This window comes from Atractosteus spatula, chromosome 6 (assembly GCF_055471065.1).
Source record: "Atractosteus spatula isolate fAtrSpa1 chromosome 6, fAtrSpa1.hap1, whole genome shotgun sequence".
Taxonomy (NCBI): Eukaryota; Metazoa; Chordata; class Actinopteri; order Semionotiformes; family Lepisosteidae; genus Atractosteus; species Atractosteus spatula.
Window position 1 is genome coordinate 19,154,447 of NC_142711.1, and position 27,985 is coordinate 19,182,431.

The 27,985-nt window shown below is 47.3% G+C and overlaps 1 protein-coding gene across 1 annotated transcript; it reads left to right on the forward strand.

The window, feature by feature from the left end:
• cd5 (CD5 molecule) lies at positions 1-27,963 on the forward strand. Its single transcript, XM_088919651.1, has 9 exons — positions 1-58; positions 21,794-21,847; positions 22,244-22,594; positions 22,842-23,156; positions 23,832-24,149; positions 25,670-25,798; positions 25,884-25,934; positions 26,393-26,464; positions 26,914-27,963. Exons 2-9 carry the CDS (start codon positions 21,796-21,798, stop codon positions 26,988-26,990), a joined length of 1,365 nt encoding a protein of 454 aa, XP_088775777.1. The 5' UTR covers positions 1-58; positions 21,794-21,795; the 3' UTR covers positions 26,991-27,963.
• The last annotated feature ends 22 nt before the right edge of the window (positions 27,964-27,985 follow it).

A 27,985-nucleotide genomic window follows, 5' to 3' on the forward strand; every position in this document is an offset into this window, starting at 1 on the left:
GTCTTCAGTCTTTTCCTTTTTCATCCTCTGTGTGCGTCTGAGCACGCGTCGACTAACGGTAAGATTGACAATTATTATCAGTTGCGTGCTGCAGGAATGGTGGTAGCGGTAGGAGTATTGGTATCCCAGTACCGGTAGTACAGTAGTACTCGTAGTAGCGGTGGGGTAGCAGTGGTAGTACGAGTACTGGTAGAAATAATGGTGGTAGCAGTGGTAACACCAGTATCGGTGGTAGTAGGAGTATTGGTAGTAATAATGTTGGTAGCGGGGGTAATAAGAGTAATGGTGGTAGCAGCGGTGGACCAGGCCTTTCTTTAATGTGGCTTCACACGGTGAGCAAGGCTGTGACTGTGGACTCTGTGTATGTGCTGTACAGAGCACTTGAAGACACAGAATGGCTCTCTGCACTGCTGGAGGAGGAGTGTTAAACTGGTGTGGAAGCATCACAGCAGACGGAGGCAGAATGGAGAACAGCAAAGGGTGCTGAGGCCATTCAGAGAGCACGAGGCCAGGAGGGAGAGGGTGTAAGGACTGATACTTTTGTTCCCGGTGCAAAGTTTTTTTTAAGAGTTTGACCACTATAACGGTGATGAACAGCGAATTCTCCATCCGTCCGGGCTGATTCAGTGTGCACTCTCCTTGTCTTGTCTCCGTGCGTGTCAAGAAATCCCAGAACAGTGTACTGTAGCTCCCCAGTGCAGACAGGAAGACTGTGGCTCAGGAATGGCACAGCATTGGGAATTTACAGTTTTTCCGCAGAGAAAAGGCTGAGGGGACGCAGATTGAAATGTCCTCGTAGACAAGTCTCCCCGACAGTCTTCAGAAACAGGCAGAGCAACAAAGAAGCACAGGGGACTGGGAATGATCCCTCAACTGGGTTATAAATCTGAGAAGGAGGCACTTCTTCATTACTCAAAGCAAAGGTTTTCAGAGTGTGGAAGAAGCTACCCAGCCATGTTGTTGAATGCCGTTGACAGCCGGATGGGATCCTTGCATCAATTAGCTATGAACTACCAAATAGCCAAGGTGGGCCGAATGGCCTCCTGTCGTCTGTGACCCCTCGTGTTCCTGTCCTCTAATCATACCGAGAAACAGTGTCGTGACTTTTAACTGTTACACATGCAGTGTGTGTGAGCTCTCTCGTGTTCCTGTCCTCTAATCGTACCGAGAAACAGTGTCGTGACTTTTGACAATGCTACACATGCAGTGTGTGTGAGCTCTCATTTCTCTGTGCCTCACTCTCCTTTGATTTACTCGGCTACTGTAAACGTGCTCATGGTGAAAGGATACTGTACATTGTACACTCTCTCTACACTCTACTCTACCAGAATACACTCTACTGTTACTCTAGCAAAGTACAGTCGGTTGTTACTTTTGAAAAGTACACTCTTCTGTTACTTTAAAAATGTATGTTAGTGTTACTCTACTGTTTGTCTAGCAAAGTACGCTAGTATTACTCTAGCAAAGTATGCTAGTGTTACTCTAGCAAAGTACGCGTCTGTTACTTTAGAAATGTATGTTAGTGTTATTCTACTAGCAAAGTACACTCTGCTGTAACTTTAGCAATGTACACTAGTGTTACTCTAGCAAGGTCCACTGTATTCTAACAAAGCACACTCTCCTGTTATTCTAGCAATGTATGCTAGCATTACTCTAGCAAAGTACACTCTACTGTTACTCTAGCAAAGTACGCTTCTGTTACTTTAGAAATGTACGCTAGTGTTGCTCTAGCAATGTATGCTCTACTTTTATTCTAGTAAAGTACACTGCTGTTACTCTAACAATGTACGGTAATGTTAAGCTATCAAAGTACACTCTTCTGTTACTCTAGCAATGTACGCTAACATTACGCTAGCGAAGTACAATCTTCTGTTAATCTAGCAGAGTACACTACTGTTAATTTAGCAAAGTATATTCTGGCGTTGCTTTAGTAAAATATACTCAAGTTTTTTGAGTAAAATATACTCCAGTCTTACTCTCACAAAGTATACTCCAGGTTTAGAATTAGTGAGATGAGCCAAAATCACAAAATAAGTTGTTTTACATTATTTTGCACTATATTTCTTGATGATTGTTGTTTTCAGACTAATGATACTAGGGACTGGAAAAAAAACTTAATGGGAACAACACTGGCAATTCAGGACCTTTGGCTCAGCTCTCCCCAGGGGGAGACATTCACGATTGCATCTCTGTTTTTTACGACCCATGGTTCAGTCTTGTCCAGTTGATGTCGTTTGGCGCTCAGTGCTGTGCGGGGCTTTGAGCTCTCCCTTCTCCCGCCTGTCCGCACCAGAGGAACACACCACGTGAGTCAGCGCAACCGATACTGTACGTGGATGTTTTGTACATTAAAGATTTAGTTCTGAAAATCTCGGAAATATTTTACACCTTGCGAGCACCTTTCGTCTGAAAATGAGAAATATCGAGACCGAACGAACGCACGGCAGTCGAAACCCGAACTGGGTTTGTACTTCCCCAGCGCACAGGGGCCACCCACACGTTTGATCGCCTACTCTATTGATTAATTAACTGGTCGATCAATGAAGTGCTGAGTTATTGAAAATTCAGACTGAAGCCCTTGTCCGAGGAGTGGGTTACATAATGACACACTAGGTATGATAAATATATGTCTCAAATGATGGACACAGAATAATTTCTCAAATTAAAGATTTTGTAAAAAAAAAATCGTTTTAACATACGGCAGCAACATAGAAGGATAAAATGGATGAGGCTGATTGCAGATAGTGTGAAGGAAGTTCATAATGTTACCAAAGAAGAATAACCGATCTTGTTTTTCCTCTTTATAACGTGTGCGGTTTTGTGCGCTGACCTTACAACTCTCTATTTCCAGGACAGTTGACCTAGACGGGTCTCTGTGATTTCTCTGGACTTTCATAATTATACGGAGCATAGAAAAGGCTCCTAACTTTCTAAATCCGTGCACAATACAAAAAGAAAAAAGTAGGCCTTAACCCGCACGTTTATTTAAGACATTTTTTACATCGATTTTGAAAAATATGATACGAGGAGCCTCGCAATCTTTCACTGTCCGAAGACAGGGAGGTTCGAGAATAAAGACCCGTTTCTGTGCTAAATCGGTCTTAGTTGATCTAGGAACGTGTTTCCATCGCGTCACGCTGCGTTGCAGATTGATCAACCAGGGTTAGAACATCTCCACGGCTCCAAAGAGGTGTCTGGTCCAGCTGTTCGTGACGGCGGACACACTATACCGTAACCCGGCCCACCTGCAGTGATATTGCCACCAGGTATGTGATGACAAACAAAACATACATTTAATCCAGGCCCTGCGTTTACAGTAACTCCTGAGTTCACCTTCATCCGGGGTTGCAATCAGATGGAATTTCTCTCTCGATCGCAGGAGCAGTTTCCAGAGAACAGATGAGCGCTCTCCGTCTTATTATCTGACTCCTCCAGTGGCTGTAAAAGCAGATTAAATTTGTGTTGACCTTACAAGTGCCCAACTTCGGCATCTGAGTTTAAAATGAGAGTGTGAAGTAAAAGTGAATCCTTTTATACTATAAGTAAATTTTAAAACAAGATAGAAATATACCTAGTTGTGGAAATATATAATCCTGTATTTAATCTGGTTGGTTTATGGTGGACGTGCAGCTATCATTAGTAAACAGCTATCATGTGTGACCCACACTGCTACTAAAACTACTGCACAGAGAGAGACACAGACTAGGGATATTGATGATGTCACACCATGTCCAGCAGACACTGCCCAGAGAGAGACAGGCTGTGGATATTGATGTCACACTGTGTGCAGTAGACACTGTCCAGAGAGAGACAGGGCGTGGATATTGATGTCACACTGTGTCCAGTAGACACTGTCCGGAGAGAGAGACAGGCCGTGGATATTGATGTCACACTGTGTGCAGTAGACACTGTCCAGAGAGAGACAGGGCGTGGATATTGATGTTACACTATCCCTGTTATATCATATTTTTACTTCAACTAGTGAATGTTGTTTGTAAAACTACACCAGTTATATTAAGAAAGCTGGCCATGATTTTTGTTTCAGTATCACTAATAAGGCATGTGTTAGCCGTTTTGAACCCAAAAAGATATCCTTCTTATTTGCAGGGTACAGTTTCTGACCTGTCTAAAAGAAGCAAAAAAACATGCATGCTGGGGAATAGCTCTCCTATATCATACAGTATACTGCAGCTATACCTAATGCACTGCAAATCAATAGAAATATGGCAAACACCAAGAGAACATGACAGAAAATACAGTACTGCGCAGATTTCTATGATTAAAATGAGTATTAAAAGTGAACATAAAGCATGTACTTTTACGGTTATTGTGTGAGATCATTGTCAGGTACATGCGATGAAATTTGAAAGATAGGATGGGTAAAGTGGAGGAAAACACGTGTGAATTCTGAATTGAGCCTTGGATTCAGTTTGATTAGCTTCTGGCCTCTGAAAATATCCTAGAAACGTCAGTAACTCTGCAGTTACTGGCCTGACACTGCAAAGAAACTAAAGACAAGGAGGAAGGTGCTGTAGGCATGGTTTGTATAAAAAGAGTCAAAACATTTGTGGGAGTGTGGAACAATCTACCCCGCTATGTTGAAGCCTAAATCATGGCTTCTTTCAAGACCCAGCCAGGACACACAATCACACAGCCAGGACAGGGGGCACTTCTTTACACAAAGGGTTGTGGAAGTGTGGAACAAGACCGGCAAGTTGAAACCGATGCCTTGGATTCTGTCAACATACAGCTGGATAATCCTCAGATCAATTAGCTACTAACCACCCAAAAGGCTGGAAGGACTCAATGCCCTCCCTTTTCTGCAACCCATTTTGTTCAGCTTTCCATCTTCAATAGCTTCAACAGACTCTCTCTGGCTGTTTTAATACTGTGCCTGATTACACCGGACTAACAGCAGCACGATCTGATGTGGTAAACGCTCTTGTGTTCTTACTTATTGCACTAGATTAATACAACGATCTGCTGTGGTAGATGCTCATGTGTTGTTATTGTACTAGATTAATAACAGCACAATCTGCTGTGGTAGACACTCTTGTGTTCTTATTAAACTAGATTAATAGCAGCACGATCTGCTGTGGTAGACGCTCTTGTGTTCTTATTGTTCTAGATTAATAGCACCACGATCTGCTGTGGTAGATGCTCTTGTGTTCTTATTGTTCTAGATGAATAGCACCACGATCTGCTGTACTAGACGCTCTGTTCTTATTGTTCTAGATGAATAGCACCACGATCTGCTGTGGTAGACACTCTTGTGTTCTTATTAAACTAGATTAATAGCAGCACGATCTGCTGTGGTAGACGCTCTTGTGTTCTTATTGTTCTAGATTAATAGTACCACGATCTGCTGTGGTAGATGCTCTTGTGTTCTTATTGTTCTAGATGAATAGCGCCACGATCTGCTGTACTAGACGCTCTGTTCTTATTGTTCTAGATGAATAGCACCACGATCTGCTGTGGTAGACACTCTTGTGTTCTTATTATACTAGATGAATAGCAGCACGATCTGCTGTGGTAGACGCTCTTGTGTTCTTATTTATTAAACTAGATTAATAGCAGCATGATCTGATGTGATAGACGCTCTGTTCTTATTGTTCTAGATTAATAGCAGCAGGATCTGCTGTGGTAGACACTCTTGTGTTCTTACTTATTGTACTAGAATAATAGTAGCATGACCTGCTGTGGTAGAAGCTCTTATGTTCTTACATTTTGCTCCAGATGAGGGGTTTTTAACCTTTTTTCGGACAGGACCCAGATTAAGTCAGGGACCGAGCTTCAAGACACCGTGGTTCAGTGTTTAATGAATTTCCTTTTAAGCCCTTTGCTGTCATCTACAAATTAAGTGCATTATTGTTATTAAAATATAACACTTGGGAAATATACGAACTTTTACAAAATAATAATATTAAAATATGATTAGCAATTAGTAATTAATCAGTAATGAAATATTAGAAAGATGTCACAGAACTCAAACAGTAAGTTATTGGTATATTAATGTGAATCTTGACTGTGCACAAGCTTTGAAAGTTGGCTGTGTTTGTGTGTTTATTCCGCACGAGTTGTTATGAACGCCCTGCAGGCTACTGGGAGATTCCGATGGCTTACGAGTCCGGGAGGAGAGAGGCAGCAGGCTAGAGCTCCGAATCCGGATCCAGAAGGCAGCGAGGCAGACGATTCCAGAGAGGGCGAGACGGAAGAGCAGTCGAAAGGTCCAAGGCTAGAAAGGTCTGCGTGTCGGCGGCCCGAGGCCCGAGGACGATGCGAGCTCAGGAGGCAGACAGGTTCCTAATACCGAGCGAGGACTAGGAGTCGACAGAGGGTGTAAATAGTGAGGGACGAGGAGATTGAATAATGAGGGTCAGCTGATGCCGGCTGTGCTCGGAACAGCATGGACAGGGGGCGCGTTGAGTCGTGCTCCGGTTGCAGTCGGCTTTAGAGCTTCATTACGTGCTGAAAATCCTGCTGCACCCAAGTACTGTATGTCGTAGAGAAAGACAGAACTTTCAGAGCTGCATTTCGGGGGATTGATTTTTCTTCCTTCGCTTTGATCCAGAACGCCCTGACTTAATGATTCTGTTTGCTCTCGAAAGTTGTAGCGCCCTGTCTGCTCGGTTCTGGACCTCGGCACGCTGCTCTTGCAGGCCAGCAGTGCTTCAGATGTCGTGAGCCCGGTCTTCGGTGTGCGATGGGCTGCACGCCCTGCTGTTTATTCCCATCCTCGGCACAGTAGTAGCCCTACATAGTAGCCCTTTTAGGAACTGGCCTGAACGTTACACTTGTTAAACCGAGGAGTGCTCGTTTACTTTGAGCTATATTTGATATCTGCAAATAGATGTGGAAGATGTTTCCTTTATACTAATTACTTTCCACAAAAGAGAGGTGATTCTTTTATTCTTCTTTAACGAAGGTGGTGCTTTCATGAAGACGGGAGTCTGCTTCCGAAATAATTATTTTTAAACAAAGTCGCAAAACGTTTTTTTGTCTACGATTTTTCAGGTTTTTCATCAATCATTCACAAAGCAATGTTGAAGCATTCCGCATTGATGTTTTATTCCTCCGTGTGGCTAAGAACAGGCTGGTGTAGAAGGAAAGAAATGTCTGTTTATTCAAGAGGATCGTGGCGATCAGAGTGGCGTGGTGACCCATTATTGGGCTGCAACACCCGTAACAGACTAATACCAGCACAGCCTTCTGGGGCAGATGCTCCTGTGCTCCTGTCCTTGTCTGTTAGGCATTTATTACCAACAGAAACTAAAAGGTACCAACAAAACCTATATACAGTATGAGGGCTTTTCAAAGAATAGCCCAAGGTAGGGCACGAGTCAGCCCAGAGGAGTCTGTGTAAACCGAGCGCTCAAACACCATATTCAGCTTCAGCAGGAGCTCCTGGGGCTCTCACGCGTCGGCAGGAACGCCAAGACAGCTGGCTTTGCCCAGGCTTGGGCACACTTAGAGGTACAACTTTCTGAGTACAGTAGCTCCTGGGCGTGGGCAGAGGCCCTGGTGTGACAGGCAGGCAGGAGTGGGGTTAGCGCCATGCCTGTGATAACCACAGGGTGGATGCTCAGGGTGGGAAGGGTTTCCCTGGCACTCCCTCCACTAATGAGACCGGTTGCCATATGGCGAAGCAAAAGAAGACTGACAAGCGAGGGGCACGCCGCATCATCAGGCAAAGCTGGGGTACAGAAAGGCCCGGCCAGATCAGCCCGCAGTGTGGTGATGCTGCTGTCCTGCCCATGAGCACTTGCAGCGCTGGGGGTAGGGGGCGCTGGACTGCCCACCTCGCAGATCAGCCCGCAGTGTTTCAGAAGGGATGCCCCTCTGGAAGTGGAGCTGTGTGGGCCGGGGACCCCACGAGCTCCTGGAATCGGAGCCCGGCAGGGTCAGGGAGAGCTTGTCTCGTCACTCCAGCACCCAGCCGTGTCCACCTCTCCCGCCCTTTAAAGATCCTGTCCTCTTGAACTGCTGTCCTGCAGGGGGCCCAGTCCTCAGCCCCAGGAGCCTGGCACGGGTTCGATGCAGCAGCCTGTCGGTGAGACTCAAGCCTGCCCAGGCGTGCCGCCTTGGTAGAAAAGTGATTACGAGTTCAACTGGGTTTGACCAACCCTAGATCATTCACAGTTATACAGTAACTGAGGCTGTGTGTGAGCAAACAGTTCTGTACTACAGCACCCTCCCTGCCATAGAGGTGATAAATGTTAGCAATAAGTGCAGAAATAAACCGATGAGTCTAGAGCATAAGAATGCCTTTGTGGCAGTTTTGCTCTGGTGTCCTTGAGGTGCTGGCTGGGTTAATTGGGCTCTCTGTTTTGGGGCCCCATCCAGAGTGTAGTCCTGCCTCCCTCCCTGTGTTTTGGAGCTGCGCTCCAGATTGTCCTGAGGCTCGCTAAGAACAGACCGCTAGATATGTGGGCTAATCAGTACGTCGCTACATCTTGCCAGTGCATGAAGGGTTAAACAGCAGTTCTCCAATAAGTGACCTTGTAAATCCGGTGATATTGTAAACAAACGTATTCTGTATATTTCCGCACCGGTATTAACAAGGAGCAATGACAGTATATCGCTGTAAACGTGCTGGGGCAACAAGTGCTGCACTTTTTATGTCTGCAAAATGCTTGCGCTGAGAACCCAGGCATGCCAAGCAAACTCCCGTTGCAAAGGCGCTTGATCCGAACCAGGTTTTATCAGCAGCTGGTTCTCGTTGGCAAACCAGCAGCAGACGCGGGACATTCCGAGCACAATCTACACGTTAGCTTTTGAGTTTCGTCCGTTCTGTTTGCTGTGAGTCTGAGCTGTATCAGCTCTTAGGCATTTGAATTCTTGTGCCACTGCAGCGCTGTTCTGCTTCTGCCTTGAGTGTGAGCAGGTCTTTGAGAAGCTGTTTACTCCAGGGTAGCTCAATGCCATGCCGAATGTTGCAGATTTTTTTAAAAGCTCAGACTGCCTACAGAGATTCTTCAGCTGGCTTCCTGTTTAAGTATCTGAAAACGTTCTTGGTGATTTCTTGGTGATGGTGAGGCTCTCGCCTCCGTTCTCAGCCAGCAGCGAAACACAAACCAGACAACACAACTGGAAACTCAGGACGGGAGGCTCTTCTTCACACAAAGGGTGGTGGGAGTGTGGAACAAGCTGCACAGCTCTGTTGGTTTCTTTCCGGAAACAGCTGGTTGAGCCTCTCATTTGTGACCTGTCTGATGTTCTCCATACATCCCCACTGAATCCTCTGCCGACCACTTGTAAACATTCGAAGGCATAAAGGCTCACAGCAGCAAGCAGCAGAAAGGAAATGCATGTTGTCGGTGTGGATTCAGATCTGGAAAAAGCAGTAGGAATGTGCTCAGTTCAGCTCTTTCAGTGAGGGTACAATAGCACTGGAACTGAAACTGATATCTGCTTTTGGAGCACCATCCAGCTGGCAGCCCCAACACATTACTGGTGATCTAAAATATGCTCATTTAATCATTACCACAGACAATACTTCTATTAAAGAGCCATTATGTTATCAAAAAATGGCAAATCACGCCTCTGTATAGAGGCTGATTCAGGGATAATGACCACCAATTGTTGTTATACCCACTTATTCTGCTGTCCATGTGACTGTAGCCGTCCATTACTCTAGATTGTTATTGTCCCAAGTCCCTGTGGAGTGTACAGACACAGCCCAGTCACAGGCTCTAGACTCTTACAGTCCTGTGAGTGTACAGACACAGCCCAGTCACAGGCTCTAGACTCTTACAGTCCTGTGAGTGTACAGACACAGCCCAGTCACAGGCTCTAGACTCTTATAGTCCTGTGAGTGTACTGACACAGCCCAGTCACAGGGCTCTAGACTCTTACAGTCCTGAGAGTGTACTGACACAGCCCAGTCACAGGGCTCTAGACTCTTATAGTCCTGTGAGTGTACTGACACAGCCCAGTCACAGGGCTCTAGACTCTTATAGCCCTGTGAGTGTACTGACACAGCCCAGTCACAGGCTCTAGACTCTTATAGTCCTGTGAGTGTACTGACACAGCCCAGTCACAGGCTCTAGACTCTTATAGTCCTGAGAGTGTACTGACACAGCCCAGTCACAGGGCTCTAGACTCTTATAGTCCTGTGAGTGTACTGACACAGCCCAGTCACCGGCTCTAGACTCTTATAGTCCTGTGAGTGTAATGACACAGCCCAGTCACCGGCTCTAGACTCTTATAGTCCTGTGAGTGTAATGACACAGTCCAGTCACAGGGCTCTAGACTCTTACAGTCCTGTCAGTGTACTGACACAGCCCAGTCACAGGGCTCTAGACTCTTATAGCCCTGTGAGTAGTAACAGAGTCTGGAAATTTAAGGTTTCAGCATAGAGTGAGGTTTGTAACAGTATGGTTTGTAGGGCTATTGCAGAAAGTGCTCTCTATCCCAGTGTTTCAATGGGAATCGGAGTGTTTGATTTTCAATACTCAATCCCCAGTGAGGTCTCCCTGTCAGGCATATCAAACCGAAGAGAACAGATTCTGTAGCTTGTCAATGAGGGAATGCACTGACTGCAGCAGTAACAGACTTCCTGCTGTACCCGGTACCAGCAGACATTTTCCAGCCACCCTCGTAACTCTCACTCATTTCACCCCGATCAGACGGGGATTTTCAAGTAAGAAAAAAATACATTAGAAAGAAAATTACACAGAGGAACTTAAAACGAGACACAGAGGAGGGGAGGCCCATCTTGCCCAATTGGTAGTAGATTGATCCCAGGATCTCATCCAGCTGTGTCTTGAAAGAGGCCAGGGTATCGGCTTCAACAACATGGCTGGGCAGCTTGTTCCACACCCCCACCACTCTCTGTGCACAGAAGTGCCTCCTGTCCTGACTGGAGGATCTCATCCAGCTGTGTCTTGAAAGAAGCCAGGGTATCGGCTTCATCAACGTGGCTGAGCTGTTTGTTCCACACTCCCACCACTCTCTGTGCACAGAAGTGCCTCCTGTCCTGACTGGAGGATCTCATCCAGCTGTGTCTTGAAAGAGGCCAGGGTATCGGCTTCATCAACGTGGCTGAGCTGTTTGTTCCACAATCCCACCACTCTCTGTGCACAGAAGTGCCTCCTGTCCTGACTGGAGGATCTCATCCAGCTGTGTCTTGAAAGAGGCCAGGGTATCGGCTTCATCAACGTGGCTGAGCTGTTTGTTCCACACTCCCACCACCCTCTGTGCACAGACGTGCCTCCTGTTCTCATTTGTAAATACACCTCCACATACTGTACACCTCCCTCTGCCCTCTAGTTTGTATTTGAGTGCTCGTTGTGAAATCCACTCGGTGAAGCTTGAAGACTCTGAATATATGGTTCAGATCCTCGTAGTCTTCTGAAGAATAAAGTGGATTAAAAAGGCACTTCGAGCTCGAAGAGATGGCGTTCCTTCAGCCCGTCGGATTCGGACATGATTTTGAACCCCAGCGTGTGCCTGGAGCCTCTTCCCTGATTGCGGAGTAGAAAAATCTTTGGAATGTGGTGACCAAAACTATACAATCTACACAAGTTTATATTGTGTGTAGCTGTACTGGAAATACTGTACTACAATAAACCTTTCGGTAACTATCCAAGACATCTGTCTCTTATCAGCAGGTATAAACATATTATTACCTATGAAAAAAGGACAAAATTAGATTGTTTTACTTTTTAGATCTAATTATTTTTGTTTAGGTTATTGTATTTGTTACAGTATGGTGAAATTAATTATACTGAATCCCACCGTAATGTAAATATGAAACTCAGTTTAAAATAATATGAAATAGCTTTTTTATTAAACTATTCTATAAGCTATTATAAGAATATGACACGTTTATGCACCACAAATAATCTAGGAAATAGCAAACCCATTATTAGAAATAGTTGTAATTATAAACAATATTCTACTGACGTATGACCTAAAACTATAGGCACTTTTTCACATACTGTAAATTACAGCTTTAAAGATGACCCCGTCGTGACAAAGAGAGTAGCGGTGTGTTCATAGCGGTTTTGTTTTCTATTTGAAAAAGAATTGGATTGTTTTCTTGTATAACTGTTTAAAAACCGGCTGTTTGGATTATTTAGCTCCTGTTTTCTGTGTTACTGTTTAAAACCTGGCAGTGCAGATTAGATCCTGTTTACCGTGTTATTGTATAGAACTTTAATCCTATGAATTTAGGCAACAAAATCCGAGAGAGAGGTGGAGGGAGTCTGCACTCCTGTACTCTTACTCTTCCAGTGATCGGCCGACGGCTGGCTCTGAGAACGGACTCGCAGATACTTGCAGGACTATTGCTGCTGAACGTTTGTGTAAACTGGTGAAAGTTTGTCGGACAGCGCGCAGGTCTAAATATGGGACCCCCCTGTCAAAAACCGTATCCTTATGTGCGGAGGAGTTCGTCATAAACGTGTCGGGTGCCAGATATAAAGGATTGTATCTGGAAATTCATTTTAACGTCGGGACTTTGAAAAATGAGGGAGGTGTTCTCTCTCTCTGTCTACAGTACGTTAAGGAGTTGTAAAGATTTGCATACGGTCCCGCAGGCCCGCCGACCTGATGCCGTTTCGGTTCCGATTGTGCAGGAGGCAGACGGCGATGACTGGTGCCGCCGGCGGCCTCCTGACAAAACAACAGCTCTGCGTGGGACCGGTTAACTCTTAGCAGGGGAGAAGTCTTACGGCCAGAGCTGTCTGATGCTTAATGGGTTTAAACCAGCAACGCGTGAGAAACAAGTTTATTACTGAAACAGAGCACGCAGGCTGAAACATCAGGAGCAAGGCAGTGTACAGTGCGGCCGAATGTACTGGAACATCCTTCAGGAACCGAAAATGAACTTCCGGATGTTCATTTGTTCAATTGCATCGTCGACTAACACCGCTTAATACCCCTTAATTAAACGATTGATTCCAATATAATGATTCAGTAAACACTTTAATAAATCAGACTATAACCGTTTCCATTTTTTTACAATATCGTAGGGGGGAAACGGGCTTTGGTTTAAAGATGATTAGTAATAAAATAAAGTTGGAATTAATACAAATCTTAAAAATCATTAAGTAACACTTAAAATGAATATTGTGCTAAAATAATATTTTTGCAACGTTTCTTTCAAAGAACATGGCTCCAAATGTACAATTCACAATCGGGACGAAAATATCGGCCTCTCGGCATAAGAGTTTCTCAAGCTGCGTTACAACTCCAGAGGTCAAATGTTCAATGAAGCAATTCAGAGATCACTGATCACTGAGGCCTAAAATCTACAAACTCTTCAGCCCTCAGGATCCAGAGTTCTCGTTGCCGAACAGACCGATCGGTCACAGTGAACATGCTCCAGGTGGGGAGAAATGGACGGGTTAAAGAACTGGGGACCCCATCACCCCTGGACTCGGGGAACGGGTCCCGCAGGGGGGGGTGGATGTCAGCCCCGGCGGCTCCCCGGACACCACGCGGGCCGAGTATTCGGGACAGGGGAGCAGGAGCGGGGTGTCGAGTGCGGGACCGTCCCGCACGGCGCAGCGAGAGCCGCGGTACGGCTATCGACACCGGAGACAACACCGACACTCGCGCCCGGCCCGGCCCCTACACACACCTGCACACGCCGTCGGGCAGGCCACGCGTGGGTAGGCGCAGACGAGCAGCGCCTCGCAGTTTCTGTACACACCCGCGTTCGCTCCCGTGCTCGGATTTCAGTTCTGCCACAGACACGAAGGGTAAGAGCTCAGCGCCTCTCAGGGCGAGGCGGTCCGGAGCCGAGCCGGGGAGCAGAGTGAAAACACACGCACCGCTCTCACCTCCCGTGACTGACGTGGCGCGCTGCCCGAGCCCGGCAGACAGGAGGGGAAGCATTTCTGTGGTCAAGGGTCCTGAAGCTGGTGTCCGGATATATCATACCCCATGTGTCTGTCTGCATGAGGCAGTACAGAATTCTAAACCCGGTCATCAGCGCTTCGAGGGCTATGTCAATGTTAATTCTGTATTTCTAGTGAAATAAAAAATGGATACAACTATTTTGTTGTGGTCTGGGGACCAACAGCTTGATTTGAAGTTTCCCAGAAAAGCACCTCAGTCTAGAAGCAGGACACGATGGAATTGTCTGAGTATTTGTAGAGCCTGTCTCTGTCGGATCGGCGCACTTGAGGCCAGACGAAGGATGCCAACCATGAGCTCAGGCTACACTAAATCTCCGGAAAATCATGAGCTCACCCCTTTCAGAACAGCAGTCTTGAACAGGGACTGGCCGCTCTGAGTGAGGTCATTCAGCCAGCTTCGTGCGGATGAGACATAGGACAGTGTAGGCCACGAGGATGATCACGGCCGGAGAAGAAGACTGCAGAAGTCAGTAAGAGAGAAACCGCTTTCTACAGACTACGAAATGCAGAACGTGTCCAGGTAATCTGAGCACTGGAAGAGCAACAGACTAGTGTCTTAAGTAAACGGACTTGCTGTCTTACGCTGCTGGAAATAACGACTTCCTATATATGTCACTGTTTAGCGACTCACTAATTTGAATAGGGAGATAGGTTCCTTTTTATTTAGCATCTGTTTTCTAGAGAGCGTCAGTCCTGGGCAGGGTCCTTGTTCGATAAGACAGAGGTTTCCTCTTTGCCTTTATATGGTGATCTGTTTCTGGGTGTCAGGTGTGCGTCTGGAGTTCTGCATCTTCAATGTTTAAAGCATGAAAGGTATTTGTTTAAATTACTGTAATAAGCCTTTGTTTGTCTATGTTATGTTTGGCACCTGCTTATTAGAGAAACTAAGAACGCATGATGTGATACTTCTGTTATTCCGTGACTGCGGGTGGTGTAATTATTTTTCCTTTTCTAATTTGCTTGCATAGCAAGCTGGTGCCAGGACCGGAATTTTTTTAACGTAATTTTTAATGTAATTTTAACCGCCTAACACATTACAATTTTAAATGAATAAAATGTCAGAGTACTGACGTAGAATTCACTTGATCATGAAAAAGATTCCTCCGGAATTCATTTTAACATTATCCTTTTAATCGCTCTTGCTTCCAACTTTGTTTAACCTCTAAACTGAGCACTGCAGAGTTCATGTCTACCACAACGGCTTCGTCCTGCGAACTGCCACTGCACAGGCACTACCGTGCGATTCTCTGCAACAGTGCGAATTTCTGCAGCCGTGTGATTGTGTGTCCCACAGCGCAATGAGCGCGCCACAGTGCGTTTGTGTCTGCAGCAGTGTGATTGTGTGTCCCACAGCGCTATGAGCGCGCCACAGTGCGTTAGTGTCTGCAGCAGTGTGATTGTGTGTCCCACAGCGCTATGAGCGCGCCACAGTGCGTTAGTGTCTGCAGCAGTGTGATTGTGTGTCCCACAGCGCTATGAGCGCGCCACAGTGCGTTTGTGTCAACAGCAGTGCGATTGTGTGTCCCACAGCGCTATGAGCGCGCCACAGTGCGTTTGTGTCTGCAGCCGTGTGATTGTGTGTCCCACAGCGCAATGAGAGTGCCACAATGCGTTTGTGTCTGCAGCAGTGTGATTGTGTGTCCCACAGCGCTATGAGCGCGCCACAGTGCGTTTGTGTCTGCAGCAGTGTGATTGTGTGTCCCACAGCGCTATGAGCGCGCCACAGTGCGTTTGTGTCTGCAGCAGTGTGATTGTGTGTCCCACAGCGCTATGAGCGCGCCACAGTGCGTTAGTGTCTGCAGCAGTGTGATTGTGTGTCCCTCAGCGCTATGAGCGCGCCACAGTGCGTTAGTGTCTGCAGCAGTGTGATTGTGTGTCCCACAGCGCTATGAGCGCGGCACAGTGCGTTTGTGTCTGCAGCCGTGTGATTGTGTGTCCCACTGCGCTATGAGCGCGCCACAGTGCGTTAGTGTCTGCAGCAGTGTGATTGTGTGTCCCACAGCGCTATGAGCGCGCCACAGTGCGTTTGTGTCTGCAGCAGTGTGATTGTGTGTCCCACAGCGCTATGAGCGCGCCACAGTGCGTTTGTGTGTGCAGCAGTGTGATTGTGTGTCCCACAGCGCTATGAGCGCGCCACAGTGCGTTTGTGTCTGCAGCAGTGTGATTGTGTGTCCCACAGCGCTATGAGCGCGCCACAGTGCGTTTGTGTCTGCAGCAGTGTGATTGTGTCCCACAGCGCTATGAGCGCGCCACAGTGCGTTTGTGTCTGCAGCAGTGTGATTGTGTGTCCCACTGCGCCATGAGCGCGCCACAATGCGTTTGTGTCTGCAGCAGTGTGATTGTGTGTCCCACAGCGCAATGAGAGCGCCACAGTGCGTTTGTGTCTGCAGCAGTGTGATTGTGTGTCCCACTGCGCTATGAGCGCGCCACAGTGCGTTTGTGTCTGCAGCAGTGTGATTGTGTGTCCCACAGCGCTATGAGCGCGCCACAGTGCGTTAGTGTCTGCAGCAGTGTGATTGTGTGTCCAACAGCGCTATGAGAGTGCCACAATGCGTTAGTGTCTGCAGCAGTGTGATTGTGTGTCCCACAGCGCAATGAGAGTGCCACAGTGCGTTAGTGTCTGCAGACACAAAGATTCGGCACTGAACGGGGGACGTTTTTTCACAGCCGTGGACTTTAGTCGAGAATCACAGTTCATGGTAAAGGTTCCAAATTCACCTCAAGTCGAGAAACACAGCCAGAGGGTTAAAGTGGAGGACCATGCACCCTGGGCTGAGGTGAGGCCCCCCTGTGAGGTGAGGCCGGGGCCAAACAGCCCTGCTGCCCCCCCTCGTAGGGCCTGACTGGACAGGGGCTCCTTGCCAGTGTGCAGCATCGCCTCTGGGCTGTCCCGGCCATGTGCTCTTGCCAGATATCTCTGCTTCTTACCGCAGCTCTCCAGGATAATCTGGGAGAATCCCGTCTTCCACACTGGGAGGCACTAGTCTGTGCTGTTTTTGATGCCTCTCGGTAGATAAGTGTGCGTCGGCTGGAGCTGTCGAGTCCTGCCCCCTTCCAATCACATCTGGCACTGGTCTGCAGTGCCACCTAGTCGCCTCGGCTGCTAGTTCTCAGGCTGGGGGAGGCAGACTCCTGTGGGTGGAGCGACTGGGGGAGGCAGGGAGTTGACTGCCTGCGCATTAGACAGGGGGAGAGGTGGGACGCCAGAATAATTACCACACAATGAGGCGACGCTGAATGCACCGTTTCTCTGAGCGCTGCCATTGTGTCGGTCCCCGTCACAGCAGGACGGCGTGGTTCATGTGCACTCAACCTCAAAGCCTGCAGCACCCTGAATTCTTGCAGCGAGAAAGTGAACCCACAGCAGGCGGAGGCCAGGTGCCAGGGCCAATTAAAACACAGCTGAACATTCACCCACCACACAGCCAGCAGATGTAAAGCCAAACAGGGTTTACGATAAGTCCCTAATTGGACTCATTAGTCACAAATTGGGTCACTAATCTCAGAGACCAAATATATCTGCATAGAGTTTAAAAACAGCAGAAGTCGGGTTGCAAGAGACCCTGTATAAATGCTTAATAATCATGTTTTTAACCATGCTGTAAACAGTGAACTACACTCGACATTTCTAAATAAGAGCAGCTGTCCGTAACCTGCAGGTGAGCACCACCACAGCTTAGCACCCAGGACAGCGACGCCCTGCTAATCCTTCATGTAACTCAGGGGTTTCCAGCTCACTAACCTGGGTTAGATCCTAATGAGGGTGGTAGAGGAATGAAATATGTCCTGAGTACTTGGCGTAACTTGCCTACCTGAAGGGATGGCAGCCTAACTGAGGCTCAACCTCCCTTTACACTGTTGTGTGGATTGAGCAAGAGAGCTAGTACAAGTGTATAGATGGTGACCAAGAGAGTTAGTACAAGCGTGTAGATGGTGACCAAGAGAGATAGAACAAGTGCTTGTTGTTCAGTGATGAGATGATTGTGTAGATGGTGACCAAGAGAGATAGAACAAGTGCTTGTTGTTCAGTGATGAGATGATTGTGTAGATGGTGACCAAGAGAGTTAGTACAAGTGTGTAGATGGTGACCGAGAGAGTTAGTACAATATTAGATGGCAGCCTAACTGAGGCTCAACCTCCACTTACACTGTTGTGTGGATTGAGCAAGAGAGATAGAGCAAGCGTGTAGATGATGACCAAAAGAGTTAGTACAAGCATGTAGATGGTTACCAAGAGAGCTAGTACAAGCGTATAGATGGTAACCAAGAGAGTTAGTACAAGCGTGTAGATGGTGACCAAGGGAGTTAGTACAAGCGTGTAGATGGTTACCAAGAGAGCTAGTACAAGCGTGTAGATGGTGACCAAGGGAGTTAGTACAAGCGTGTAAATGGTGACCAAGAGAGTTAGTACAAGCGTGTAAATGGTGACCAAGGGAGTTAGTACAAGCTTGTAAATGGTGACCAAGAGAGTTAGTACAAGCGTGTAAATGGTGACCAAGGGAGAGTACAAGCGTGTAAATGGTGACCAAGAGAGTTAGTACAAGTGTGTAGATGGCGACCAAGAGAGCTAGTACAAGTGTGTAGATGGTGACCAAGGGAGTTAGTACAAGTGTGTAGATGGTGACCAAGGGAGAGTACAAGCGTGTAGATGGCAACCAAGAGAGCTAGTACAAGTGTGTAGATGGTGACCAAGAGAGTTAGTACAAGGCAGGAGGGAAGGAACTTCTGGGTGCGAGACATCTGCTACGTAAGCAGGGTTTGAATCTAACCTGGAATCCTCTCGATTTTCTGTCATAAACTCTGTTAAAGAGATTGATGGTGTTTCCTGTCGAAAGTAAAAGACAGTGTGGCAGGAAGGGGTTTGATTGCTGACCCCTAACCCCAGTTAGGGGTCTGTCACAGTCACGTAGACCCATTGTCTTTTATTTTTAGATCTACAATCTACAGTACAGAGTCTATACAGTATGTATACATTTAGATTTATACAGCATCCTATACATATATTTCTATTTATGCAAATCAGTATCACTGCAATCAGTGATGTCAATATACAACTCTACACTACTGAATGTTTTTGGCTTTTCAATAAACCAAACATTTCCTGGACAGTTACATCTGTGCCTTTATCTCTGTAGAGTGTTTCAGTACCTGATATATGGAGTGATACTGTGTTTTGATATTCTAGTGTAAAATATTTTAGGAATACTTCAGTTTCTGTCACACGAGATAAATAAATTCACATGGGTGCCCCAGGAAAATTCTCCAATAGCTCACTTTCTCAAACCTGTGTCTACACCATTTGGAAACAATGAAAGCATCAATGACGAGCAAAATGTCTCCCAAAAACACATTTTAAAAAGTCTGTTGTGGCACTGCACTAGGAAATAGGATCTTTTGGGGTTCGGTACTGTACCCCCTTTAACTAAGGGTGGACAACTGCCTTTAAAAAGACTCAGCCAAAATCTTTAATACTTTGACAAGACCAAGCCAGCAGAATTCCCCCTCGGACTGGTTCCAACACGTTTCGACATTATCAACAGCAGCAGCTCAGCAAAACGGAAAATCCTTCTGAAATGAGTTGAGCATTCACCTCCTAATTGATTTTCAATTAATTACCAATTCAAAAGACAGCACTCTACAGCACAGGTCGCTTTCAGAAGGATACTTATAGGCTATGACCTTCACATTTCTGAAGCACCAGCGGAGAATAAGAGCTCTGAATATGTGTGTAAGCTTGCACACATTTGTAGCTCACAAACATGTCAAGAAACGAATTAGCGATTGTGAAAGTGAGATTTACAAATTGGGATTTTGGGGGCCCAACAAATAATTTCTGAAATAGTGACATCATCGTACTCTTTTTAATGAATGTACTGTATACAACAACATAAGACAGTCACAGATGAGAGGAGATCTTCGAGCTCGTTTGCTTGCTAGTGGCTAATTAATCCAAGGAAATCAATGTCTTCAATATGACCCCCGTGCACTGGTAGGAAAAAACGGAGATTCAAAACTATTTTATATAAAAAAATAGTTTGTATTCTGTCTTCTGTGTATTTTCTTATAAAGAATGAGTCATAACATTTAAAGTAGTTCAGGAGGGTAGCTGCGTCAGCATGCGTAGGCTGCAAAGGAACAAGTAATAGGTTTATTCCATGCTGAAAAGAGAAGAAAGAAAACAGCATTTCGTCCGTGGAGCCTTCTTCATGGTATAAAATCATATTTTAAGCACTAAAGTGATTTAAATGTCTAATCCAACATGGACTGTGGCCCAGCCATTTCACAGTCTGAATGATCTAGCCACTGGCGGCCAGTAACCAGGATTGACCACAAAGGTTCATTCAGGATGAGGGGCTCTACTCACGCCATTGGGCTGGCCAATACCCCAGCAAGCATCTCATATCCTATAGGGTCCGGGGGGAGGTGTTAGTGGGCTGGTGGGACACAGTATTGGGATGGTATGACTTAGACATTTTTTCACTCCACATGACCTTCATGGTCACAAGAAAACTGACTTGAATCGTACAAAACCGCAGAGCCTCATCGTGTGCTGCTCTGCCAGTGTGGGGCACTGACTCCGATGAGTGTCTAACAGGAGCGCCAGGCAGACTTTAGCTCATGTTAAAGTCTAAACACACGGATCAAAAAACATGGCAGTTGTAGATTTTCTCTTATCCTGAAATCCATGAGGACCTAAAACAAGGATGTGAAATCGGGCAACACACGATCCCGCGGAGTAGTTTGGGTTCGAGTCAGAGGAGCTGATTTCAGAACAAGCTGCCCTTTGTAACAACATGTTTGGATGCACCTGCCAGAGCGCTGGTTTTTGCAGGAGGATTTAATTCCTTTTAGTACCTTCCAGGCAGGGCCCATGTCTCTGGGCTACACTTCGCGATTTAGAGAAACGGTTCTCACAACTGCGCGTCAGTGTTGGGGAGGAGACTGACCCCCCTGGGGGTCTTTCACTGTGTGGAAAACAGTGTCACATTCCTGTGATGCTGTCTCTCTGGAAGTGTGCAGTAAGGGAGGTCTATCTTTGAGCAATGAATGAGGGTAAATTTGGACTGTAGATGGGCTGGCATCAGTGACCCCCAGACTTAGTGAAAGAATTGTTTGTGCCTGCTCATTGCATCAGGTATTTACCAACTCTGTTTTATTGCCACAGTGCATTAAGCAAAATGTCATGATCTTTATTATTTCTTCAGGTATGTAACCACGAACAACACATTCTATAGAGCCAGTCTTTGTTACTCTTGCTTTTAAAGAAGTCAGTTTTAATGAGTTTCCAATTTTTACTGGAATTTGAGCAATTTGGTAGTGAAGTGAACGTCTTGCATAATCATCTGTAAAAACCTTACAAACAATCCTATATGTGAATATGGCTGACTAAGAAAGGAGTTTTGCAATGAACTTGATCGCTGAAATTACTTTCCAGACCCATGCTAATAATGTTCTCAATTGAACAATTCAAAATAACAGCTGCTGCCCTAGAGGACACTAAAGTTAGCTAGTGCTCAGCTTAGGACACTATAGCTCCATACTCAATCTGCTCGTTTGTTGCAATTAATCCATAAATCATTTTGTCCCACATGTGACATACCCATGGTCTGATCGCGTGAGTGGGTTTCTGTACTTAAAGAGCAGAGACAACTTTGGTCATGTCAAAATGTACTGTAGTGTCCAGTCAGTGTGTCTGTACTGTATTAACCCCTCTCTCAGTGCAGTGTTAATGTCCTGTAGTGTCCAGTCAGTGTGTCTGTACTATATTAACCCCTCTCTCTCAGTGCAGTGTTAATGTCCTGTAGTGCCCAGTCAGTGTGCCTGTACTGTATTAACCCCTCTCCCTCAGTGCAGTGTTAATGTACTGGAGTGTCCAGTCAGTGTGCCTGTACTGTATTAACCCCTCTCTCTCTCTCTTCCTTTCAGTAATGCTGAACGGATTCTCTGTATTATTTCTCGGACTTCTCCACCTGGGCATAGGTAATCAGAGTTCACACGCTGATTTGAACAATGTTCTGTTGTTTTTCAATTTACATGTGTCTTGTTCCCAAATACCTCTGTGTGTGCCTCAGTCTCTATAACTGTTTGTGTGTGTCTGAGCCTACAGAGCAGTTTGTCTCACACTGGAGAGCTCTCTGTGTCTGTCCGGCAGTCTGTCTCTCAGACGCTGAGTGTCTCTGTAGAGCTGTCTGCTCTGTCTGTGTCCTTTGCCCCCTGTTTAGACAGAGACACACGCAGGAGTGAGACTGGTCCCTAATATCCCTTGTCGTCTTCCTCTCTGTCCTCTTCATGAGTGACACCACTCTTCATCCCGCATCCTGGCTGTGTGTCTGTGCTCACGCCTGCTGCTCTCTTCCTCGCTCCCCCTGTCCCCAGTCCCCTCTGTCTCTCCAGGTCCTGGCAAAGAGATCGCCGGAGGCTCTTCTCCGAACTGCACCGCCGTCACCGCGCCTCCCGAGCTGGGGGTCTTCTCCCTGGCTGAGGGGCACGGACACTGCGCCGGGGAGCTGCAGGTGAGTCTGCGTTTCCCCCAGGACGGGCGTCCCGCTAGGCCCGTCTGCAGGGAGAGTCTGGACGACGGCGCAGCTAAGGCGGTCTGCACGGCCCTGGGCTGCGGAACCCTGCTGAGTCTGCAGGGCACACAGAGGAACACGCCGGGCTACCTGATCAGGAACGGCACTGTGGAATCATTCCGGTGCACGGATGTGGCTCACGTTGTCTGTCAAGGTGAGTGTGTGTGAGTGTGCATCATCTCCTTCACCACTGTGGAAACCTGAGACCCTGTTTAGTGGGGCTGCATTTAAAACCGAGAGCGGGGGGCGCTTCTTTACACAAAGGGTGGTGGGAGTGTGGAACAAGCTATCCACCCATGTTGTTGAACCGGACACCCTGGTTGCCTTGTAGAATGGCTGTCTGTTCTTTGTGACCTGCCTTGTGTCCCCGCTGTCTAACGTCTCCCTCTTTCTCTCACAAGAGAAATCCCGTCTCCCGGTAAGACTGGACTCAGCGGTCAAGGAGTCGGCGGTCTCCTGTGCCGGACTGGTCCAAATTCGAGCACATGACGGCTGGAAATATGTCTGCGACAATGAGGACACACGGGATCTGAATTTCACCAATGAAATCTGTCAGGAGGTAGGCTGTGGGAACTCGATCCACCACAGTGCTGTCCCAGCAACCCCAGAAGGCACCACAGGGGTGTTCTGCAACAGCACGAAAGCTGACTTGCTCAGGTGTCCCATGCTTGTAGAGAAAAAAGAGACCTGTCTTCACGCAAGAGTGGTGTGTCAAGGTAAATACTGCCTGTGTGCCCACTTGTGTTACTGGTCTTACTCACCTGTCTGTCAGTGTGTCTGGACTGTATTAACCCCCCTCTCTCAGTGCAGTGTTAATGTCCTGGAGTGTCCAGTCAGTGTGTCTGGACTGTATTAACCCCTCTCTCTCAGTGCAGTGTTAATGTACTGTAGTGTCCAGTCAGTGTGTCTGGACTGTATTAACCCCTCTCTCTCAGTGCAGTGTTAATGTACTGGAGTGTCCAGTCAGTGTGTCTGGACTGTATTAACCCCTCTCTCTCAGTGCAGTGTTAATGTCCTGTAGTGTCCAGTCAGTGTGTCTGGACTGTATTAACCCCTCTCTCTCAGTGCAGTGTTAATGTACTGTAGTGTCCAGTCAGTGTGTCTGGACTGTATTAACCCCTCTCTCTCAGTGCAGTGTTAATGTACTGGAGCGTCCAGTCAGTGTGTCTGGACTGTATTAACCCCTCTCTCTCAGTGCAGTGTTAATGTACTGTAGTGTCCAGTCAGTGTGTCTGGACTGTATTAACCCCTCTCTCTCAGTGCAGTGTTAATGTACTGTAGTGTCCAGTCAGTGTGTCTGGACTGTATTAACCCCTCTCTCTCAGTGCAGTGTTAATGTACTGGAGCGTCCAGTCAGTGTGTCTGTATTAACCCCTCTCTCTCCACTCCAGGCTCTCCCTCTACTCTGCCAGTCTCACTCAGTGGGGGTGCCAGTCATTGTCAGGGATATGTGCGCATATTCTACCATAACCAGTGGCAGCCAGTTTGCCCCGCTGACAACAATGTAAAACGCTGGATCTCCCAGAATGCCCAGGCAGTATGTCAGTCACTAGGATGTGGGAACACAGGAAAGGAGGCACCACTACCTCAGGGACGAGGCAGTAAAGTGAAGGGGATGACATGTGCCAATACCTCTCTGTCACTGACAAACTGTTTCCACTATCTGGAGCAGAGCAAGGGATGTTTCAACATCAGTTTAGTCTGCCAAGGTAAGACTCTTCACCTTTGCTCTCCCCTGTTCACCACTCTTCACTACTGCTCACTCTTTTTACCACTCTTCAGCACTGTTCGCTATTGCTAACCACTGCTCCATTGCTCTCCACTCTTCACTACTGTTCACCTCTTTTCAGCACTGCTCCCCATTGTTCACCACTGTTCACCATTTTTCACCACTGCTCACTACTGCTCACACCACAATGGCTACCTGTCTGGGAGACATAAGATCAAACTATTAAACAAGGCACGCTGGGCGTTAATGATCCAAAATGAGTCTGAAGCGTATCGCGACTTTCTCATGACTCCTGTTAAATCCAGACCTGCTTCTCACCTGTCCTGAACTGGTCTGATTGGGCTCAGAACAGGGGGGCACATTGTTACCCCACTGTTCAGCCTAGTTGGGGAACAAATTCCTTACAAGGTTTGTTGAGTCTATTTTTGTTGGAGACTGTAGCAGGGAGATTTGGGATCTCAAAGCTCAGCTCTGAAGATCACACTCATGCATCCATTTGGACTGGATGTGTTTTTACACATCAGCACAGAAAAAATAGTTTTGAACCACAGAAATGCCTGGCTGCTCAGACAATGTGATGCCAGCTCAGCTCAACTTCGATATCTCCCTTGAAGCCTATGTTGCCAGAATACTGGGGAGGCTCTGATCGGTGCTCATATTAACAAATCATTTCTCTGCACCCCTCCCAGAACATCCTCATTATTTTATCAGAAGCTTCACCCTGATGGTCAGACTGCTTGTGCTCTTGAAACCAAGGGTCAAATTAAATGCAGATAGCGGGGCTTATAGGTTTTAATGTATCTCCTTTTTACACTTCTTCAGTTCAAACATCAGCTGTGCATGTTGATCAATCAACTGAATAATAAGTAACTAACAGTCAAATCTGTTGACTGTCGAGTGCATGACAGGACATAATTGTTATGTAGCATTATGCATGTGTGGTCCGGTGATCATCTCGCAGGCCTGGGCACAGTGAAACTGCATTCACCCAACTTAAACAGCAGAGTGGGCTGCCTGAGTGCACACAGCACTGCCTCACACTGTCGCAGAACCACAGCACAGGGCCGGGCCGGGCTGTGCTCCTCCTGCAACACGAACCAACATTCCTGAGCTGGTATCCCAGCCAATCATTCTGATGCTCCTGGGGGGAATTTCAAGCTCTTCTGCGTCTGAGAACAGGAATCTGTTTTCCCCCCAGTACATCAGGATAAATGCACGACAAAGTGAGGCGAAGTTCTGTCTTCACATCACATAGCCAAAGACAGAGCTTCTCGGTACCTCATTATTTTTGCCTGGCCATAAATTAATTAATTAACAGGCTAGTTTCTGTCAAATATTTTTGCAGCAAATTGTTTAACCTAAACTAACTAAACTGACTAAAGTTTGCACTAGCAAATCGAGTTTAGCTGGGTTAGTTTAAGCTGATGTACTTAGTGTTACACATTACAGAGTTAATGTACTGTACTAACTAATTAATGTACTAACTCTCCCTCCTGTCAGAACACTTGGAGCCCAGTACCAGAACGCTGGTGTTTCTCCAGGTCTTCTCGGTGTTGCTGTCCATGCTTCTGCTGTCTCTGATTCTGATCAAGTTTGGACCTCGGACCTACCATAAAATCAGCAAAAGATGTGAGTTTCCAGGCCGGGCGTGAACTGCTGGGCTCGCTCTGCGCATTCTGGCCTGTTGAGTGACGTGCTGCTGTGTGTCTTCCAGTGTCCGAGAGGAGAGAGAGGCAGTGGATCGGGCCCACGCAGAGTCACAGTGGTGAGTGGGTGTGTTCGGCTCCCTGACGGACCATCACTGAGCTGGGCTCCCTGCTGGCAAGTGAGCTCTGCTCTGCTGTTCTGACTCCTGGACCAGTGCTGGACGGAGGAACGGGCCAAGTCAGAACTTTACTGTAGTGTTCTGACTCCTGGACCAGTTCTGGAGGGAAGAACAGGTTCAATCAGAACCTTGCTGTCCTGTACTGACAAATGGACTGGTACCAGGGAGAGAGATAGCAGGTGTCAGTATGAGTGTTTCAGCCAGCCAGACCCCAGCAGCCCCTTGACCCGCTGGTGCTAGTGCTGGTGCTGCCCCGGGCCGGAACAGGCCCGGCTTGGACTTTCATGCTGCGGCTCCTGGCTCAGCGATGCGAGAGTCTCCAGAGAGCCAGTGGCTCCCTGCCCCTGTCTGTCAGCCTTGAGAATGTTCCGGGACTGACCTCTGTCTGTGTGTCTCAGTGTCTTTCTACAGAGCCCAGAGCGCAGCCCAGGCCAACAGCACAGACAACAAACAGAGACTGTCTTTCCCAGGTGAGAGCACTGTCCACGCTGCCCACAGACAGCACACACTGCCCATGCTGCCCACGATGCACACAGACAGCACATGCTGCCGACACACAGCACACACAGCACACACTGCACACAAATAGCACACGCTGCCCACATAGCCCACAGTCAGCACATACTGCCCATGCTGCCCACGATGCACACAGACAGCACACGCTGCCAACACACAGCACACACCGCACACACTGCACACTCTGCACACAGACAGCAGACACTGCACACAGACAGCACACGTTGCCCACACACTGCACACTGCCCACGGTGCACACAGACAGCACATGCTGCACACATGCTGCACACATGCTGCACACATGCTGCACACAGACCATCAGAGGCACAGACAGGAGCACACACAGTCAGACTCAACGCCTCCTATCACACACAGACACACCCGTCTCCCCCTCTCTCTCCAGGACTGGAGCGGATGACTGGGAACCACAGCAGGGAGCCGTCCTCAGCCAGGAACAGCGACTATGACTCCTACAACTGAGCGACAGCGTGTGAGCGTCATGACCCCGTGACAGCGACCCGGGAGAGCCACCGTCCTCATCGTCGACTGAGGAAGAGCGCCCGTCTCTCGCTGAACTGTCTCTACAGGTTTCTTCTCCTTCCCTCTTCCTGCCTGAGAAAAATCGTCAGAATCACAAGAATTATAAGATGTCACAAATATTTTTAATTCTTCTTAAACTTCTAACCTTGTCCAAAGTGCTCTCAACAATGTTTTCCTGCCAAGCAGTGACTCTATCTGTTGATTCACACCTCTTATCTTTCACACCTGTCTCTGACCTGGTCAGCTGTAGTTGTGAAGCAGGCACCTGCGCAGTCCCCTGTCTCTGACCTGGTCAGCTGTAGTTGTGAAGCAGACAGCTGCGCAGTCCCCTGTCTCTGACCTAGTCAGCTGTAGTTGTGAAGCAGACAGCTGCGCAGTCCCCTGTCTCTGACCTAGTCAGCTGTAGTTGTGAAGCAGACAGCTGCGCAGTCCCCTGTCTCTGACCTAGTCAGCTGTAGTTGTGAAGCAGACAGCTGCGCAGTCCCCTCTCTCTGACCTGGTCAGCTGTAGTTGTGAAGCAGACAGCTGCGCAGTCCCCTGTCTCTGACCTAGTCAGCTGTAGTTGTGAAGCAGACAGCTGCGCAGTCCCCTCTCTCTGACCTGGTCAGCTGTAGTTGTGAAGCAGACAGCTGCGCAGTCCCCTCTCTCTGACCTGGTCAGCTGTAGTTGTGAAGCAGACAGCTGCGCAGTCCCCTCTCTCTGACCTGGTCAGCTGTAGTTGTGAAGCAGGCAGCTGCACAGTCCCCTGTCTGCAGCACTGAATTGGACAGGATGTTGATGGTGATTGATGGTATCAATCTGTTAGCAAAATGAGTAACTGGTATAAAAATGAGGTCATTTTGAGAACTGTGTGCTTGTGTGTATGTTAAGATATTGAATTCTTTAAAAAAATAAAATTATTTTAAAGTTTAAGGATTAAAGGTTTTGTCAGTTAT

Bases quoted from the DNA above. Each gene is read 5' to 3' on its own strand.
- cd5 (XM_088919651.1), top strand. From the start codon at position 21,796: ATGCTGAACGGATTCTCTGTATTATTTCTCGGACTTCTCCACCTGGGC. The intron at 21,848-22,243 runs GTAATCAGAGTT...CCCTGTCCCCAG, and splicing joins ACTTCTCCACCTGGGCATAG to TCCCCTCTGTCTCTCCAGGT. The intron at 25,935-26,392 runs GTGAGTGGGTGT...TGTGTGTCTCAG, and splicing joins GCCCACGCAGAGTCACAGTG to TGTCTTTCTACAGAGCCCAG.